Source organism: Capronia epimyces (assembly GCF_000585565.1).
Source record: "Capronia epimyces CBS 606.96 chromosome Unknown aczIQ-supercont1.1, whole genome shotgun sequence".
In the NCBI taxonomy this organism is placed as follows: domain Eukaryota; kingdom Fungi; phylum Ascomycota; class Eurotiomycetes; order Chaetothyriales; family Herpotrichiellaceae; genus Capronia; species Capronia epimyces.
In genome coordinates, this window is record NW_006912904.1 from 1,771,204 (window position 1) to 1,787,031 (window position 15,828).

Genomic DNA, 15,828 nt, shown 5'->3' on the forward strand with positions numbered 1-15,828 from the left:
GCGCACCTTAGGTACGTTTGCTCGTATCTCGTTACAGTGCGCCGAGGGGTCGGGCTCTCGGGCTCCCGTTCTCTCAAAGCCTCGCTGGCCGTCCCTAACGCTGCTTGGAGGACGCAGTTGCCATCTTGATATATAATTCAACCCGGTTGCATTTCTTTCCAACAATTGGGAAACTCCCTTGTTTGGGTCCGCTGGTGTACCTGCAACACCTCAGAGACGACGGCTAAGGACGCTGTACCGATTGGGTTCGAAAGAACCACGAACCACTGGTCGTGGTTTCACTTCCCTCCAGGTATTGTGGGTGTTTGGAGGAAAAAGTTTTGTGGGTGCTTGGAGGAAAAAGTTTTTTTGCACTTTCGAACCGAGAACTTGTTGTCTAAAGTGGTTGGTATCCAGGGTATTTTCGCTGTGTGCGTTCGTTTGCGCTGTTGTGCGGTTGTGGTGTGGTGTTATGTGTTGTGACCTACTGTCTGCGTTCAAGTTCTCTTCATTTACCTAGGTACTCTCACTCAGTCACCAGAGCAAATTTCAATAAATCGCCATCTATAATCTTGTCTTTCTTTGCCATCAACTCTTCCATGTCCCAAGTGGCACAAATCAGCCTCCCGCTCAGCCACATGATGTCCTGCAGCTGTTTGGTCAGCCAGACACAGACCGCTCCACACAGCGCAACATCATCGGTCAAATCTATGGGGGGGGATCAGTTAGAGAAGGACAAGGACCAGGAGAAGCAGTGAGAGAAGAACAAGGATAGGGAAAGCAAAAGGAGTGAAACCCAGGTCCGAAAATAAACCAAAAGGAGTGAAACCTAGGTCCAAAACACTCACAGGGCAAAAACACTTCGGGCGTGTTCCCCTCGGCCATCCTGGTCTTGACCGCGCCCGGGTGCAATGCAATGCTCACCAAGCCCTCGTCGGCGAATTGCTCGTGCAGACACTCGACCAGCCTGATCTGCGCCATCTTACTGACCGTGTAGCCGGTGTTAGCAATCGGGCCTCGTCTCAAACAGCCGGCGACCGATCCGACCGCAATGAAGCCCTTGGCGCCATTGGGCGATGCGAGCAACAGAGGCACGAAATAATGTGCTGCGAGATACGTCCCCAGAGCATTGACGTCAAACGCTCGCTGTACCCAGTCCGGGTTTCCTTGGTCCATCTTCAACGTGACTGGGCCGGCATAGCCCGCGTTGAGAACGAGGACATCCAGCCGTCCACACTTGCTGGTCACGTAGCTGGCCAGCGCCTCCACAGCCGCGGCATGCGAGACATCGCACTCGACAACATCGACCTGGATGGCAGGATTGATCTTTTCAACCGCCTCGGCCACCACCTGTAAATCGCCGATGGTCCGAGACGAAAGAATGATTCTCGCCGCGCCCGCCCGCGCATACGCATAAGCAATGTGCTCCCCGATGCCGGTGCTCGCGCCAATAATACACACGGTGAATGATGCCGGGAGCCTGACGCTGGCAGGATCTAAATATGCTGGTGGATATTGATGGCGTGTCTGCACAAACTGGTCAACGGCCAGTACGCGGGGGTCGCCGCTCATGGTCAACAAATTTGGATCAGTCACCAAACAAGAGCAGCGCCTGGTTGAGATGGAGTATGATTGGCAAGAGAAGACTCACAAAGCGGGAAGCGGTGCGTCTGGTGGGAAAATTGGCAACTAAATTGGGGTGATCCAAATCGTGACCATATTTTGAAATGATACAATTTAAAGTACGGATGGTACCTAGCAGTAGTTACTCTTTTATTCGCACCATTCGGTATCTTTTGGTGACTAAGCGAGAAACGAGCAAGTCTAGTCCAACCTATTGTACCTAGCACTCTTGGGAGTATTATGTTGCTGTCTATAATACCTGGAAAATAAGAGTATGTTGCTGTCTATAATACCTGGAAAATAAGAGTAAGTCGCTGTCTACAATGCCTAGAAGTAATACATGAATCCCAGTGTCTCTTTGGGCATAGAGTCGTTTCTTCCTCAAGACAGCACCAGATACTCTTGAAAGCGGCGCTCCTGGTCTACTGTTGACATATTTCCGAAGCAATGAAATTTGCTTGACTGCTTGGAAGCAAGAGAAGACCTGTTTTCGTTCTGCAGCTCTATGAAGGCCTAGGTGGTCAACTGAGGGATGGCCTCCAAGACGGCTATACGACGCAATGGTCGCGTACTGCTTTCTTGAAGTCGGCGCAACGAAGATCACATGCACGCATGTATTCAGCCCCGGACTTGAGAGATGTTGAGTACGGCCACCTTTGGCCCCTGCTGAGTACCAAAACGCTACAGCAGACAAGCAGATCATCTGTCAACAGCATCATTCATTGCTATTGGGGAACCCGCACTGTCGCAGCAAGTACTGCTTCTGCTCCGAATGAGGACGGTGATCCTGACAGCCGGTCAAGTATTGCAAGCAATTGGTGGCTGTGTAATGAGACTGCAAATGTTCCAGAGATTCATGGACAGACGCGCGTTGGGTCCAATGTGAATATTGTTGATACCACCACCAAGTCACGAAGCTAGCCAGCAGGTAGAGCAGTCAAGTGCGGTAGTGTGGAATGATCGGAACAGGTCGCACTTCACGATGCAAGTGGTCTGCTCTCGACGTACTCATGGCTATCCATGGAATACTGTCCCGCGCCTCAGGTTCGGGAATGGGCCGACTTCCTAGACCAGCTTTGTTGGAAGAATCGTGATCCCTACCTCAAGGGCTGCATAGCCGTGGTCCCGATCTGGACACAAGATAGGTGGATCCAGGAAATCTGCTTGGAAGGCCACAAAGTCCACGTATGGCGCTTTGTGACAGATACATCAGACTCAATCTTGCCTGCTCTGGGACAGGCGCTCCCATCTCATCTATCCGGAGTCGGACCTTGCAAGGCCTTGGTGTTCGCATTTTGTTGCACATCGGAGAAGTCGGAGGCCATCCTCATACGAGTGTCGCCTATCTGAAGCAGTTTCTGAACCACCCAACCTCTTTCGGCACCAGGATCGAAGACCGCCAGGCAAAGCCTCAGGGCGAAGATAACGAAGAAGGGCCCAAGAAAGGAGGAGCCCATCATGAATGGTGTAGAGCGGCAGATTTCCCGTGCCATCTCGCGATTCTCCATTAGATACAGGCCTATCATTTCCGGCGCAGAATCCTTTTCCAGATCCTTCAGAGCAAGATTCAGCAGGAGCATAATGGTCCAATAGCCCACGTGGGTCGACCCCACAAAGACATTGATGTAGACGTATTGTACAGGGATAACAGGATCATTGGTCGTCAGGGTTATCGTGTGCAGGCCGAGCCTCTCCATGGTGGCACGAAATTTCATGTTGATGGATTTGAGATTGGCCCGGTGCCGTTTGCAACGTTCCAAGACCGATGCTTTCAGTAGCGCGTACTGGTCTGGCGAGAGTAGCTGGCGTGCACCGGAAAGCCTCATGACGTCCTGAAAAGTGCCGGGAATATGTATGTTTTCGCAGTAGAATTCTTCAGCTAGATCAAAGATCACCATCCGTTCCGAGGACATGGCGGAAGAGCGAAGATCTTGGTGGACTTGTCGTGCCAGTTCGATCCAGTCTGGTTGTGCCAGAAAGCAAGCCTCATCCTTTTGGAATGCGTCTATCACAATCGTGTGGCGGAAAGCGAGATAGATATCGCGATCCATCCCGTGCAGATGTCGCTTCGGGCCACGGATACGCATCAATGCTCCAGCGCCGCCGGCATGACGCACCCATGAGTCATTGGAGTCAGAAGCCAGCATCTCGTAGAAGGACAGTAGTATGGTGGCCGACAACGTTTCCGTGCCCATGCCCTTCTTTTCATCTGCCAGCGACTGACTAAGAAGGTGGAGGGCCTTGCCGTAGTACCGCCTCGATTCCTGCACGAGAATCTCTGTTTGTTGGATTCGACCTAGATGGACAAGTGAAACGGCCCGAACGGCCGTATCGAGGAGTCTCGTGCCGAATAAGCCTGGTAGCTGAGAGAGCCAGCGAGTGTGATTTCGCAATTGTGGGGGAAGAAGGACCGGGGCAGTAGGGTTCGTGAAGGCGTGAGAAAAGGTACTCAAGAGCTGCTCCTGCGCGAGATATGGAGAGTATACATTGCTATTCAGCACCAATCCCAAATCAATGTCCAGGGTGGCTGGGTCACTATTGAGTGATCCGGTGCTATACGCTGGCGGCTTAATGCTAAGGAGGTCGAAGTCCGGATTGATTTGATTCTCTAGAAGAGCGATGAAGGAATTGCGTGAAGGCAGGAGGACCTCACCACGGTGGCCCTGCTGGTCGTCATCGGTGGGTGAATGGTGGTAGGACACGAGAGCCGAGCATTCTTCCGGGGAGGATTCGGTTGATCGACTATGGGAGCTGCTAGTCGACGGTGTAGATTTGTCAAGACCAGTTTTGCTGTCGTGAGCATCCTGTTGACCGAATCGCTTGCGGAGTTTGGAGCCTTCATCGTGGATCCTCAGATCTGTATCGTAGCCCGGACATGGTCGATTGCCTTTCAAGCAATTGTTGCCTGCCTCGAGAGATTAGCGTCCATACGGGGGAGGAGAGGGAATGGCTCGTAAAGACTAACAAATAGGGCGCGTCTGGTCACACTGGTGGAAAGGAGATCAGTTTCCATGTTTCAATTCTTCGAAAGATACCCGCCCTACCTTGACGCGACGTTGGACGCAGATTCGGCATCCTTTGCTCCTTGGAACTCCAACCATGCCTGCACCCAGGAGTGAATTGTGGAGGATGATCGACCTGCCAGCAGTCTGATCGTGAACTCCGCGCCTTGCGGGATGTGCCAAGCTGGTTAAAGCTGTAGTACGGATAGTGGGACTAGGTATACGGCCGCTGGAGGATTCCAGAGAAGATTTGACTGTTGCCTGAGCAGGAACCGGACGGTATAGGAGCGTGAAACACTTTGGCGGGGTAATCCGCCGTCGTATGGACTGAGGGTGGTAGGTCGGTAGGTACTAGGTATCTAGGCAGGTAGGTGGTAATGTGTGCTTCAGTGTGTGTACGGAGTACAGGGTACACCGCACAGATTGTTTGGCCCCACTGGTATACGACACAGTGCGTCGGGCGCAGCGAGAATGGTTACGTAGACAGCGACCTCGAGGCTAAGATAAGGCTCACGTAAGAATACGCATACGAGGGAGGGGAACTCCATTACTCCAAACTGCACCTGCGCCCTCCGCAGTCAACAAGCCAAAATGTCCATTTGTGGTGCCTTATTCTCTGTTCAGGGACCAACTACTAGGGTATCCCCTCCATGAGCTTCTGAGCTTCTGATACCTGCTAGTGCCTGGAGCATCCTATCATGTTAAAGATACGTATCAAGCCTCCTTAACCCATTTCAACAACGCCGGTGGCTGGCTTAGGCTTAGTTAGGCCCAAGGCCTCTGAAGCTTAACCCGACCTGGAGATCGAAGCTCTCGGATTCCTTCTAGCCACGACGACACAAAGCCTTCCGGATGTCTCCATACTGGTTTTTTATACCCTGCGCGCTGGAAGAGGACCTCTCATCCCTCCAGCTCGTTCATGGGCACATCGCCATCATCCGGGCCGACAATAGCCTCGGCGACTTTCCACACTTGGATCAGGTTGTCGTCGGCCGCACTGCAAATCACCCATGGATTGTTCTTGTTCCACGAGAAATCGCTGATACGATTGGTATGCCCTCCATGCATGAACAACAGCTCTGGAGGCCCGTCTTCACTGTCCTCCGGTGTTTGCTCTTCTCCCACCCTCGCCATATCCCAGAACATGATCCGTCGGTCGTAGCTGCTAGACGCGAGGACCGATTCTTCAAAAGGATGCCATTCAAGATTCGTAACGCTGTCGTTATGTCCTTCGAGCACATGTAACTTGTACTTGAGGTTCCGCAGATCCCAGATTGCGATCGTTTTGTCGGCGCTCCCCGTCGCAACCACAGTTTCCACTGCCAGGTTGAAAGCAATGGCATTGATGGCGTCACGGTGCTGATTTTCGCCTTTGGCAGCCGCTCTGGTGGTTTCGGGAGATCGCACGTCCAGAATCTGCATGGTCAAGTCGTCCGACACCGTCCCTACCAGATAGGGAGTGATGGGGTGGTATTGGACATCGTTGACAATGCTATTGTGATGCGTGTACTTGCGGAATTCCTTGACCAGCTTGTTGGTCTTCGAGCCCTGGGTGATATCCCATAGTCTTACGGTGGAATCTTCGCTGGCCGTGGCTAGTTGGCCAGCTTCTCGAGGATCCCAACTCAGGCCATATCCCTCTCTCTCGTGCCCAATGAGTTCCAACATCGGGTTTGGTCTTCCAGTAGGTAGGCTGGTGTGCTTTGTTTTGTCCCAGATCATGACTCGGCCATCGGTACACATGGTCGCAATGATATTGGGATTTTGAGGTTGATATCGCGCTTTGTTGACCTCGCCAGGGTGATCAATTTTTTGGACAATATTAAACTTGACCTCAATCTGGTTCTTCCCTGATACGCCGCCGCCATATCCTCCGATCTCTCCTGTGTCTTCATTGTAGTCCTTCACGTCTGGCTTTTTGGGGTTTGGGAGCTGCACATTGGCAATCTCCAAATAGTTCGGCTGGCCTTCAGCAGTATGCGTGCCAATCAGAAGGCGGTGTTTTGAGTAGTTGGTACCAGGTACCCTAGGCATGTCAGTCGCCGAGGACGAGCTGGGGCGGAGGTGCTCTTACTCTTGAACATCTGGAAACCATTGTGTGGTAAGAGTAGGCCAGTCCAACGCAGTACTCAGGATCATGTCATAGAGAAAAGGGGCGTTCTTCTTCCACGTCTTGTATTCTTCGTTGATAATCTTCTGCGCCATCTCTGCGTCTTCGTTGAGGAGCTCTTCGCTCACTATAGTGTTGTTAACACAAGGGACCTGAAGATCAGGCTAGCACCTACTATTTTCGTCCTCTTCCGCCATTTTGAACCCTTCGACGGAAAAAGGGAGAGCGGGAGGAGATAAGAGGATAAGACCAAGCTAGACGAAAGCGGACGCTGAATTGGTAAGAGGATGGTTTCAAACCGATGGGACAAGCACCGGATGCGATGGTATTCTGCCTCTGAATCCAACGCGTGCGCAGTTTGGACACCTGCAACGACGCGTGAAGTTGGGCAACGAACAGAGGCGTGTCATTGGCCAGCGGCTAAAGTGGTCTTGGCACTGACCGACAACTCGAACTTCAAGAAGTCGAACTTCGCTTCGCCATGAGACGAAGTGTTGTCACCAGACTGAATTGCTACTCATCCTCAACGTCCACATCGCCAGAATATTGCAGGATACATACTGCCATCGTGTCAATCTACCTTTGACGCTCGTTGCCGCATGTACAGTATCCGAATCGTGCCTGCATCTTCTCTGTCTCACCGAACCTCAAGTCTCTCATTTGGCCTGCACCCACCGCCACCATGGGTGTTCCCAAATTTTTCAGATGGTTCAGCGAGCGGTACCCAGCCATATCGCAGCTTATCGCAGAGAACCGTATCCCAGAGTTCGACTGTCTCTATCTGGACATGAACGGCATCATCCACAATTGTACTCATAAAGATTCAGACTCGCCCACCTTCCGCATGACGGAGGACAAGATGTTCATTGCGATTTTCAACTACATAGAGCATCTTTTCGGAAAGATCAAGCCCCAAAAGCTCTTCTTCATGGCAATTGATGGGGTAGCACCCAGAGCCAAGATGAATCAGCAACGCGCTCGTCGATTTCGCACCGCCCTTGACGCCGAGAAAGCCCGTGAAAAGGCTATCAAGGAAGGCTTGGAGATGCCGAAAGACGACCCTTTCGACAGCAATTGTATCACCCCGGGAACAGACTTCATGGCGAATCTCACCAAGCAGTTAAAGTACTTCATCAGCAAAAAGGTCTCCGAGGACGTTGATTGGCAGGGTGTCGAAATTGTCTTATCAGGCCATGAAGTTCCCGGCGAAGGTGAACACAAAATCATGGAATACATTCGACAAGCCAAGGCGCAGCCAGGTTACGACCCCAACGTCCGCCATTGCTTGTATGGACTGGATGCGGATCTCATCATGTTAGGTCTCCTCAGTCATGACCCACATTTCTGCTTGCTCCGAGAAGAGGTGACTTTCGGTAGACAAGCAAGCAAGAAGTCAAAAGAGCTGGAGCATCAGAATTTCTATCTCTTGCATCTATGCATTGTCAGAGAATATCTAGAGCTGGAATTCCAGGAATCAGAGCGGGAAGGGGCTCTCAGTTTTCCCTTCGACATGGAACGAGTTATTGACGACTTTATTCTCATGGCTTTCTTTGTTGGCAATGATTTTCTTCCTAACCTTCCGAACTTACACATTAACGAAGGGGCGCTGGCGCTCATGTTTCAAAAGTACAAAGAGGTCCTCCCAAAACTGGGCGGTTACATCAACGAGCATGGAGTCATCAATCTGAAGCGGCTGGGAATTCTCCTAGACGCCTTGTCCGATGTTGAGTATCGCTTTTTCGAGGCAGAATATCAAGATGCGAAGTGGATCAATGCGAAGCGACATGGGCACGAAAATGGTCACACCGGAGAGGAATCCGTCAGACCATCCCGTGGCCCTGTCAGAATTTCACCGGAGCAGAAGAAGTTATTCAAGCAGGTGAAGAAATATTTCATCGCCCCAGCCAACAGAGATTCCGCGACTAGAACGCCACTCAAGCTCCCCCCGACTCTTCCAGCGAGAGATCGTAAGTTCATTGAGCAGCTCGCAACCGATTTGAATCTGCAATGGTCCACCCAGGAGGACGATGATGGCAATCGTTTCATTCAAGTCGAATTCCCATCTTCAGGCAAGAACGAGGATTCAGACGAAGATGAGGAAGCCCAGCTAGCCGTTACTCGGGTTCTCAAGCGATACGAAAATGCTCGAGTTGAAGATGCTGTTGATGAGCAGACTCAGCAAGACATGAAAACCAAGTACGATGCCAAGTTTCAAGAGTGGAAAGACAAGTACTATCGGGAGAAGTTCGCCTGGGGTCTTGATGATGAGGAGGCCCTCAGAAAACTGACCGAGAACTATGTGCAAGGTCTGCAGTGGGTGCTCTTTTATTACTACCGTGGCATCGCGTCTTGGCCATGGTTCTATCAATATCATTATTCGCCGATGATCTCCGACGTCAAGAAAGGCTTGGGTGCGGACATGAACTTCCAGCTTGGTCAGCCTTTCCGACCGTTCCAACAACTCATGGGAGTGTTGCCTGATCGAAGCAAAAAGATCGTCCCCCAGGTTTACCACGAATTGATGACCTCGAAGGATTCTCCCATCATCGACTTCTATCCTCGAGATTTCGAGCTTGACATGAATGGCAAGAAGATGGAGTGGGAAGCTGTGGTCAAAATTCCCTTCATCGATGAGAAGAGATTACTCGGTGCCATGGCTCCAAAAGATGCTCTTCTTTCCGAAGAAGAACGTATTCGCAATGATTTTGGTGTCAGCCTGAAATTCGCCTATGCCCCGGAGGTCGACTACACTTACCCATCCTCTCTGGTTGGCATCTTCCCCGATCTTCCTCATTGCCATTGCATCCAAAATGAGTTCGACCTCCCCACCATGGAAGGCTTGGACCCGTATGTCGGCCTGGTGGACGGTGTGAAACTCGGAGCGGCCGCTCTGGCCGGTTTCCCGAGTCTGAAAACTTTACCGTTCACAGGGTCACTAGGGTTCCATGGTGTCAACGTTTTCCAACAGGACAGTCGAAATGAGAGCATGATCGTGACCCTGTTGGATACGGAGACGCGAACAAAAGTGGAGTTCGCCAAACAACTCCTCAACCAACGTGTATTTGTTGGATATCCGTTCTTGCAGGAAGCAAAGATAGTCAAGGTGTCGGACGAACTTTTCGACTACACTAGTCCAGAGCATGCAGCCCAGGGTGTCAGGTCAACTGAACATTCTGGAAATGAGATTGATCAATTCCACAAGAAGGCAGAGCGGGTTGAGAAATGGTACAGCAAGAGACTCGGGATGTTAATTGGTGACGTCGAATCGTTGGTGCATGTTGAAATGCTCAAGGGGCTCAAGAAACTGGATGATGGCTCTACGGTCAAGGAATATGCCGAGCTTCCAGGGTTGGAGACCGTACATCCTACGCAACTTGTTGTTGAGAGTGTCATCAGCGAGGACGTGCGTTTCATAGAGAAAGCAGCAGTGCCGATTGAGGAAGAGTTCCCCGACGGTACGAACGCATTCTTTCTTGGCGATTACGCATATGGGATGCCTGTCAGCGTGGTTGGACATGAGGACGGAAAAGCGAAATGTTTGATCGCTTTTTCCAAGGCACGACAGGCCGAATTCGGGCGCGAGATTGCCCGACAAGCAGAGAGGTTGTCTCCGTACACACCCTCTTATCAAGTTGCCCGAAGTCTCAACTTGAATGCGTTGGTACTGGCCAAGATTACGTCGTCTTTCTCCATCAGAGTCGACGATCAGCGAGTCAACCTTGGGCTCAACCTCAAATTCGAAGCCAAAAAGCTCAAGGTGTTGGGCTATTCCCGGAAGACCGGGACTGGGTGGGAGTTCAGTCAAGCAGCGGTCGAACTGATCCAGCAGTACATGATTAAATTCCCGCAGTTTATTGCGGCAGTTCACAATAACGCTCAAGGAGACATGTTGCCAGCGACCGCCTACTTCCCCGGTTGTGACGAGAAAGAGGCCAAGGCCAAGGTCAAGGAAATCCAAGCCTGGCTCAAGGAGATCGAGTCAAAGAATTTCGAAAGAGTTCCGCTGGAAGCAGAGCAGCTCGATTCCGAGATTGTCAAGCGCATTGAACAAGCAGCTGATGAGGCATTGCGGAGTGAGCCGCCTCCGCAGAACAAAACCATTGGGGGTGTACCTCGAAATGCGCTTTTAAAGCCTTCAGACGCACAGTGGCGGTTAGGTAATCAGAGATTTGCCCTCGGAGACAGAGTCATTTATGTGGCCGACTCGGGCAAAGTTCCGATTGCGTCCAAAGGCACCGTGGTCGGGCTGACGCAGACCACAAGGGAGACGTTGTTGGATATTGTTTTCGACGTGTCTTTCATGAGTGGCACTTCATTGGGCGACCGTTGTTCACCATTCCGAGGATCCACGGTTCCAACATGGTCGGTTCTCAACCTCAGTAGCCGACAGGTCGTTGCTTCGTCCAAAGCGAGCACGAATCGACAGCCAAATGGGGCAGGATCAACTCCTCTTACCGTGCTCGGTTACGGTCAACCAGGTATCAATGGAAGGGGGCAACTACGTCCAGCACAGGCGCCAGCAGCATTGAGAGGGTCGTGGCGCGGAGCTGTAAGCGGGCAAGCTCCAAGCGGTCGTGGAGCAGCGAACGGTAACACTGGTCGTGGCCAGTCCACCGTCCCTATTCGGAGCTACTCTGCTTCACCCGCCAACGGACATCGTGGAAATGCAGCGAACAATCCATTTGGTCAAGGTCGCGGCGGCCGTGGTACCCCGATTCAACCCAGTCGATATGCATCAGTCGATCGAGGCGACTCTCAGGCGGGTGTGATCCAAAACAACCCCAACTTCCATCCAAAGGCTCACAACAATGTGCCTCCGCCCGCGAATCTGAATAATGCATCCACGCCACGTGGCCGTGGTCGAGGCAGAGGAGGAGGGCAGAAAGGGGGACGAGGCGCACCCCGTGGCGGGGGTTCTTGAAGGGGACTGTTGGATTATTTGTGTGAGTGAGTGAGAGAGAGAGAGGTCTTTCAGGTCCTGGACCCATGCTGGGAGACATTTCGTCGTGAAGCGTGTCAAAGGAATCGGGAATAATAGTGGTGAGTCAGGGCTTTCGGTCACGGTGGAACGGGCGTTATCGCCTCCACTTTTGCCCGAGTCGGATGGATCTCAATGATTGGACATGGATCGAACGGCGAACGGCGGCACAGTGACGGTCGACAGTGGGCAGTGGACGGTCCCCCCTGCACGCTGGTCTACACCAACAGCCCCGCAGTTCGCGAACAACGATCCATCAATCGCCACATGTTCGACTTGAAGCCCGACATGAGCCTTTTGAGAAGACGATTTGACCTCGGCGCCTTCGCTTGGGCCGCGAACGATGCGGCGAACACCATAGTCAGAGCAGACACTTGATCGATAGGTTTATATCGAAATGGCCTCAGTCACCTCACCACCAAGCATGGTTCGGAGATATTGCGGGCCTGGACTTAGGTTCCTTTCGCACCTCGAAATGGGTTTAGATATCGACGCTTGCGCAACGGAGACGCACGTCATCCGTCGCCTGATTCGCCTTCTCGAGTCTCCATGGGGAGGAAGAGGTCTCAACGATGGTTATCGTTGGCTATCGTTGGCGGTCACCAGGATGCCAACTGCACAGTTCACCCGAAAAGGTGCCAGACCGTGGCCGCTTCTTCCCGCCCTAGTTTGTTACAATCCCATCCCCATTCCCTCCTCTTCTCCTCTTTCTGATTCGATGCATCTCTTACGTTCCTGGCTGACCTGACGCCGTCGGCTGAACCCTCTAACTTCTAACTCAGATCTGCTCGTTCCAGCCCCCCACGCTACGCTCTGTGAGAGGCCGTGGTCCACATGACTCTCTGCATGCAGTGCCCTCCAAAGCTCCCGACTCTTTCCACTGGTTGGCGTACGCTGAAAGGCCTCGTCCCGGCACCAGAAGGCCAATCTTGTTGACAGGCATGCGCCGTCGCAGATGCTACTCTTTTAGAATGTGGGCAACTACTCACTCTGGGGCTGCTTGCGCTCTGTACACCTGACTGTCAATCCGAGAGTGATCCACTAGTTGTCTCCTCGCATCATCATTTGCATCCTTATCTTACACGAGTCCAACAAGGTCGCATTCTCGCGCACACTTCCACTGTACCTGCTCAGTCTTATGGTCCGGTGCAGTCCAGCTCTCGCAAATAAAATACTCAGATACTGACCATCAGCCCCGGGAACGGGGTGGCGTCTTCTCACCTGATCTTATTGGAAAGCCATCGCTCATCACCCTTCGTCCGAACATATCCTCGTTTTGTGATTTCTTTTTGCGCAGCGACCAGACAAGGGCCATGAGGATGTATGCTTCGACCTTCTACCGACCGCCGTCAACTGCGCCATAGCACACTATCTTTCCATATCTCGAAGCAAGAGGCTCCGACCGAAGAGTCGATTGTTCCAAATCGCGGAGCGACATCCACCAGGGTGGAGTGAGCGACACATCGACACAGCGACACAGCAATATCGCCACGACAGCCACTGTTGTACCTGTGCGGTTTGATCTTCCAGGAACGCTGAGAGCTGCGCATTGTGTGTGTTTGTTTGTATCCGGCGCGGTAACGACATCATGGCGGACTCCATGAACCTGATCACGGCACAAATCTCCTTTCTTGTGAGTCCTTTATTCTCGCAGATACTCCGCCAGCGTACATTGTTGTCGTGCGCCATGTTCAGCTTTCCACCATTTCTTTCTTAGGAGGGCCAGGAATGGGGTCAAGCCACCGGACATCAGAAGACGGGCGAAGAAATCATACTAACTCGACATCTCAACCCCAGGAACCGCATCTCGCGCTCATCCACATTCCGATCGAGTTGTACTCGCTCTGCTTGCAGCCGATCTTGCGACTCCTGTTTGGCGAAGACCACGACGAGGACGCGGCCAAAATCGCCTGGACCAATCGACACGATTTCCTCAATGTCTCCATCACCCCAGTTGAATGTTCTATCATGTGCTCGCGCAGTCTGGCAGACCGGCTGGTGGCGCCGGTAGCCGATGTCCTCAACAAACTGTACGCCGGCACTGACCACGACTCCAACTCGAATCCCAAGACGCAAATCCAAATCAGCACCGAAGACTACATCGTCATCCAGGTTGATGGACAAGGGCTGGACGCCGGGCAGAGGGTGTTGGAGCTCACGTCGCCACTGGCCATGGCCGGAATGTGAGTCTGAAGTGCAACGGGGCGAGGCGGGGCGGGCAGCTTTTGCTTTTGCTCTCCGGTCGAAGGCGACCTGACTGACCATGTTTGATCCAACAGAAGCATTTTCTTCATCACGACCTACTTCTCAGACTACATCCTCGTACCGTTCCGCCAATGCAGGACCGTCACGAAAGCGCTACAACAGCGAGGGTTCGTGTTTTCGCACAGTGCCGACGCTTTCGTCTCGCAGCTGTCGCCGTCATCGCCTTCTCTCCCTCAGAGTGGACGATTGGGCCCGACGAACTCGCCTCCACTGCTACACACATTGACACCCACGCCCACTACACCGCCGGCGAAGGACATCCCCGAACTCCAGATCCGCACGTTCACCAAACTCAAGCGCAACAACATCAGCCCGCTCGTCGACGACAGTGTCCGGCTGGCGAATTGTGCGGGGAGCCGCGAGTATAACCAGACCAGCGACGAGCGACTCAAGAACGATCTTTTACAAGTTTTGTTGGCCACGGCTCCGGTGCCGTTAGGCCCGTCTAGTGCCAGTGCGCCTACCACTACGACCCCCCCAAAAGGGGACAACGACGCCGGACTGGGCGTGGGTGGAACAACAACAGCAACAACAGCCGTCACTAACACACTGACAGCGGCAGTAGACCTGGACTTTGGCGCCAAGTTCCTCTCATTGACCATCACCTCGGGCGAACCGATCTCAGTGCTGTTGGAACACAGGCTCCTCGACCGCTTAGGCGAGTCTCTGCTAGGCGCCAAATCGGAAGAAGACGCACTGGTTCCCATCACGCTCGACCTTCGCGAGCTGCCGCTCGAAGCCACGGGCATCGTGTGTGGTGTTGCCGGCCGGCTTGCACAAGGTAGCGCCGAGCCTGACGAGGTCGGCGAACTGAGTCCGGAGATCAGTCCCAAGATGTTGCCTGTGGCAGGTCCTGGAACCAGTTCGGGGGATGTAGCTACCACGTCTACCTCTGCTTTCGCGGGGGCGGGTACAGGGTCGAGTCCAGCCACGGGTGTCACAGCGAGTTCGAGTCTCGACGAACCCATCGATATCTCTTTCTTGAGCACAGCCCGAGCAGGCACGGTCATTGTGCGCGCAAGTCAGCTGCAGAAGGCGCTGGAAGCTTTGGATTACGGCATGAAATGCGTCGCGGGAGGGTCGGAGTGAGTGTTGACTGTGGCCAGGGGCTCGGAGTGAGTGTTGACTCTCGCCGGTCCTGAAATGCGTTCGTTCGGCGCCGCAGCACTACTGGGACAGAGTGAGTACATGGCGGGCAAGGAGGCCGGCCCCATACCCATATTGAAACACGCACCATTGGGTATCTGGGTTGGTTGGCTGCATCGCATCGCATCGTATTGCATTGCATCGCATTCAGCGAAAGGAATATGAAAAGGGGAGAGGGGAGAGGGGAGACAAAAGGTATGCTATGTATGGCCTTGGGACGCTGGACATTGGTGTTCATTCGGCCTTTGCATGATTCCAGCCTTCACGCGTCTTGCGCTGTACGTGCAGCTGCAGGACAGGACAGGACGGTACAGGCCAGCTTTTGCCTCCGAAAAGTAATTTGTTTCAGACCCCTTTCTTTGGGGGAAAAGTCGTTTCAACCTTTCAACCTTTCAACTCGTCCCACTGCTTCGATGGTGTATCCGGTTCCGGTTCAGTACTTCCATGCTACATTACACTACTACTATTACTACTACAGAGTAGAAGGTATTTTCGGTTGTCGAGTCGCCTGTCATCTTGGGTACCTTACCTGGCTCCCTATGCTATGCCAGGACTCTGAGGACCACATCAATGACCTTCTCAAGAGAGATCCTACCGTCTCAGATTCTGGGCCAACCAGCATCCCTCGCAATTTGCTCTATTGGGTATACGTCCAAAAGTGCGACCGTGACCGGATTGATCCTGAAAACCTGAGCATTTCCGCTCAACCGTACTTAGTGAGTGTA

General features: G+C 52.8%; 5 protein-coding genes across 5 annotated transcripts; 2 read left to right on the top strand and 3 right to left on the bottom strand.

Moving 5' to 3' along the window:
• Positions 1–505: 505 nt before the first annotated feature.
• Positions 506–1,551, bottom strand: A1O3_00664 (uncharacterized protein; the record flags this gene model as incomplete). The annotated part of the gene is made up of 2 exons (XM_007730814.1): positions 506–687; positions 828–1,551. 2 exons carry the CDS (start codon positions 1,549–1,551, stop codon positions 506–508), a joined length of 906 nt encoding a protein of 301 aa, XP_007729004.1.
• A 1,301-nt stretch (positions 1,552–2,852) lies between these two features.
• On the bottom strand, positions 2,853–4,703 carry A1O3_00665 (uncharacterized protein; the record flags this gene model as incomplete). Its single annotated transcript, XM_007730815.1, has 3 exons — positions 2,853–4,507; positions 4,568–4,589; positions 4,647–4,703. 3 exons carry the CDS (start codon positions 4,701–4,703, stop codon positions 2,853–2,855), a joined length of 1,734 nt encoding a protein of 577 aa, XP_007729005.1.
• Positions 4,704–5,504: 801 nt separating this feature from the next.
• Positions 5,505–6,911, bottom strand: A1O3_00666 (histone acetyltransferase type B subunit 2; the record flags this gene model as incomplete). Its single annotated transcript, XM_007730816.1, has 3 exons — positions 5,505–6,630; positions 6,679–6,841; positions 6,890–6,911. The coding sequence occupies 3 exons, from the start codon at positions 6,909–6,911 to the stop codon at positions 5,505–5,507; spliced, it is 1,311 nt and encodes a 436-aa protein (XP_007729006.1).
• A 485-nt stretch (positions 6,912–7,396) lies between these two features.
• On the top strand, positions 7,397–11,635 carry A1O3_00667 (alkaline phosphatase D; the record flags this gene model as incomplete). The annotated part of the gene is made up of 1 exon (XM_007730817.1): positions 7,397–11,635. The coding sequence occupies one exon, from the start codon at positions 7,397–7,399 to the stop codon at positions 11,633–11,635; it is 4,239 nt and encodes a 1,412-aa protein (XP_007729007.1).
• A 1,785-nt stretch (positions 11,636–13,420) lies between these two features.
• A1O3_00668 (uncharacterized protein) lies at positions 13,421–15,046 on the top strand (the record flags this gene model as incomplete). Its single annotated transcript, XM_007730818.1, has 2 exons — positions 13,421–13,875; positions 13,972–15,046. 2 exons carry the CDS (start codon positions 13,421–13,423, stop codon positions 15,044–15,046), a joined length of 1,530 nt encoding a protein of 509 aa, XP_007729008.1.
• Between the last annotated feature and the right edge of the window lie 782 nt (positions 15,047–15,828).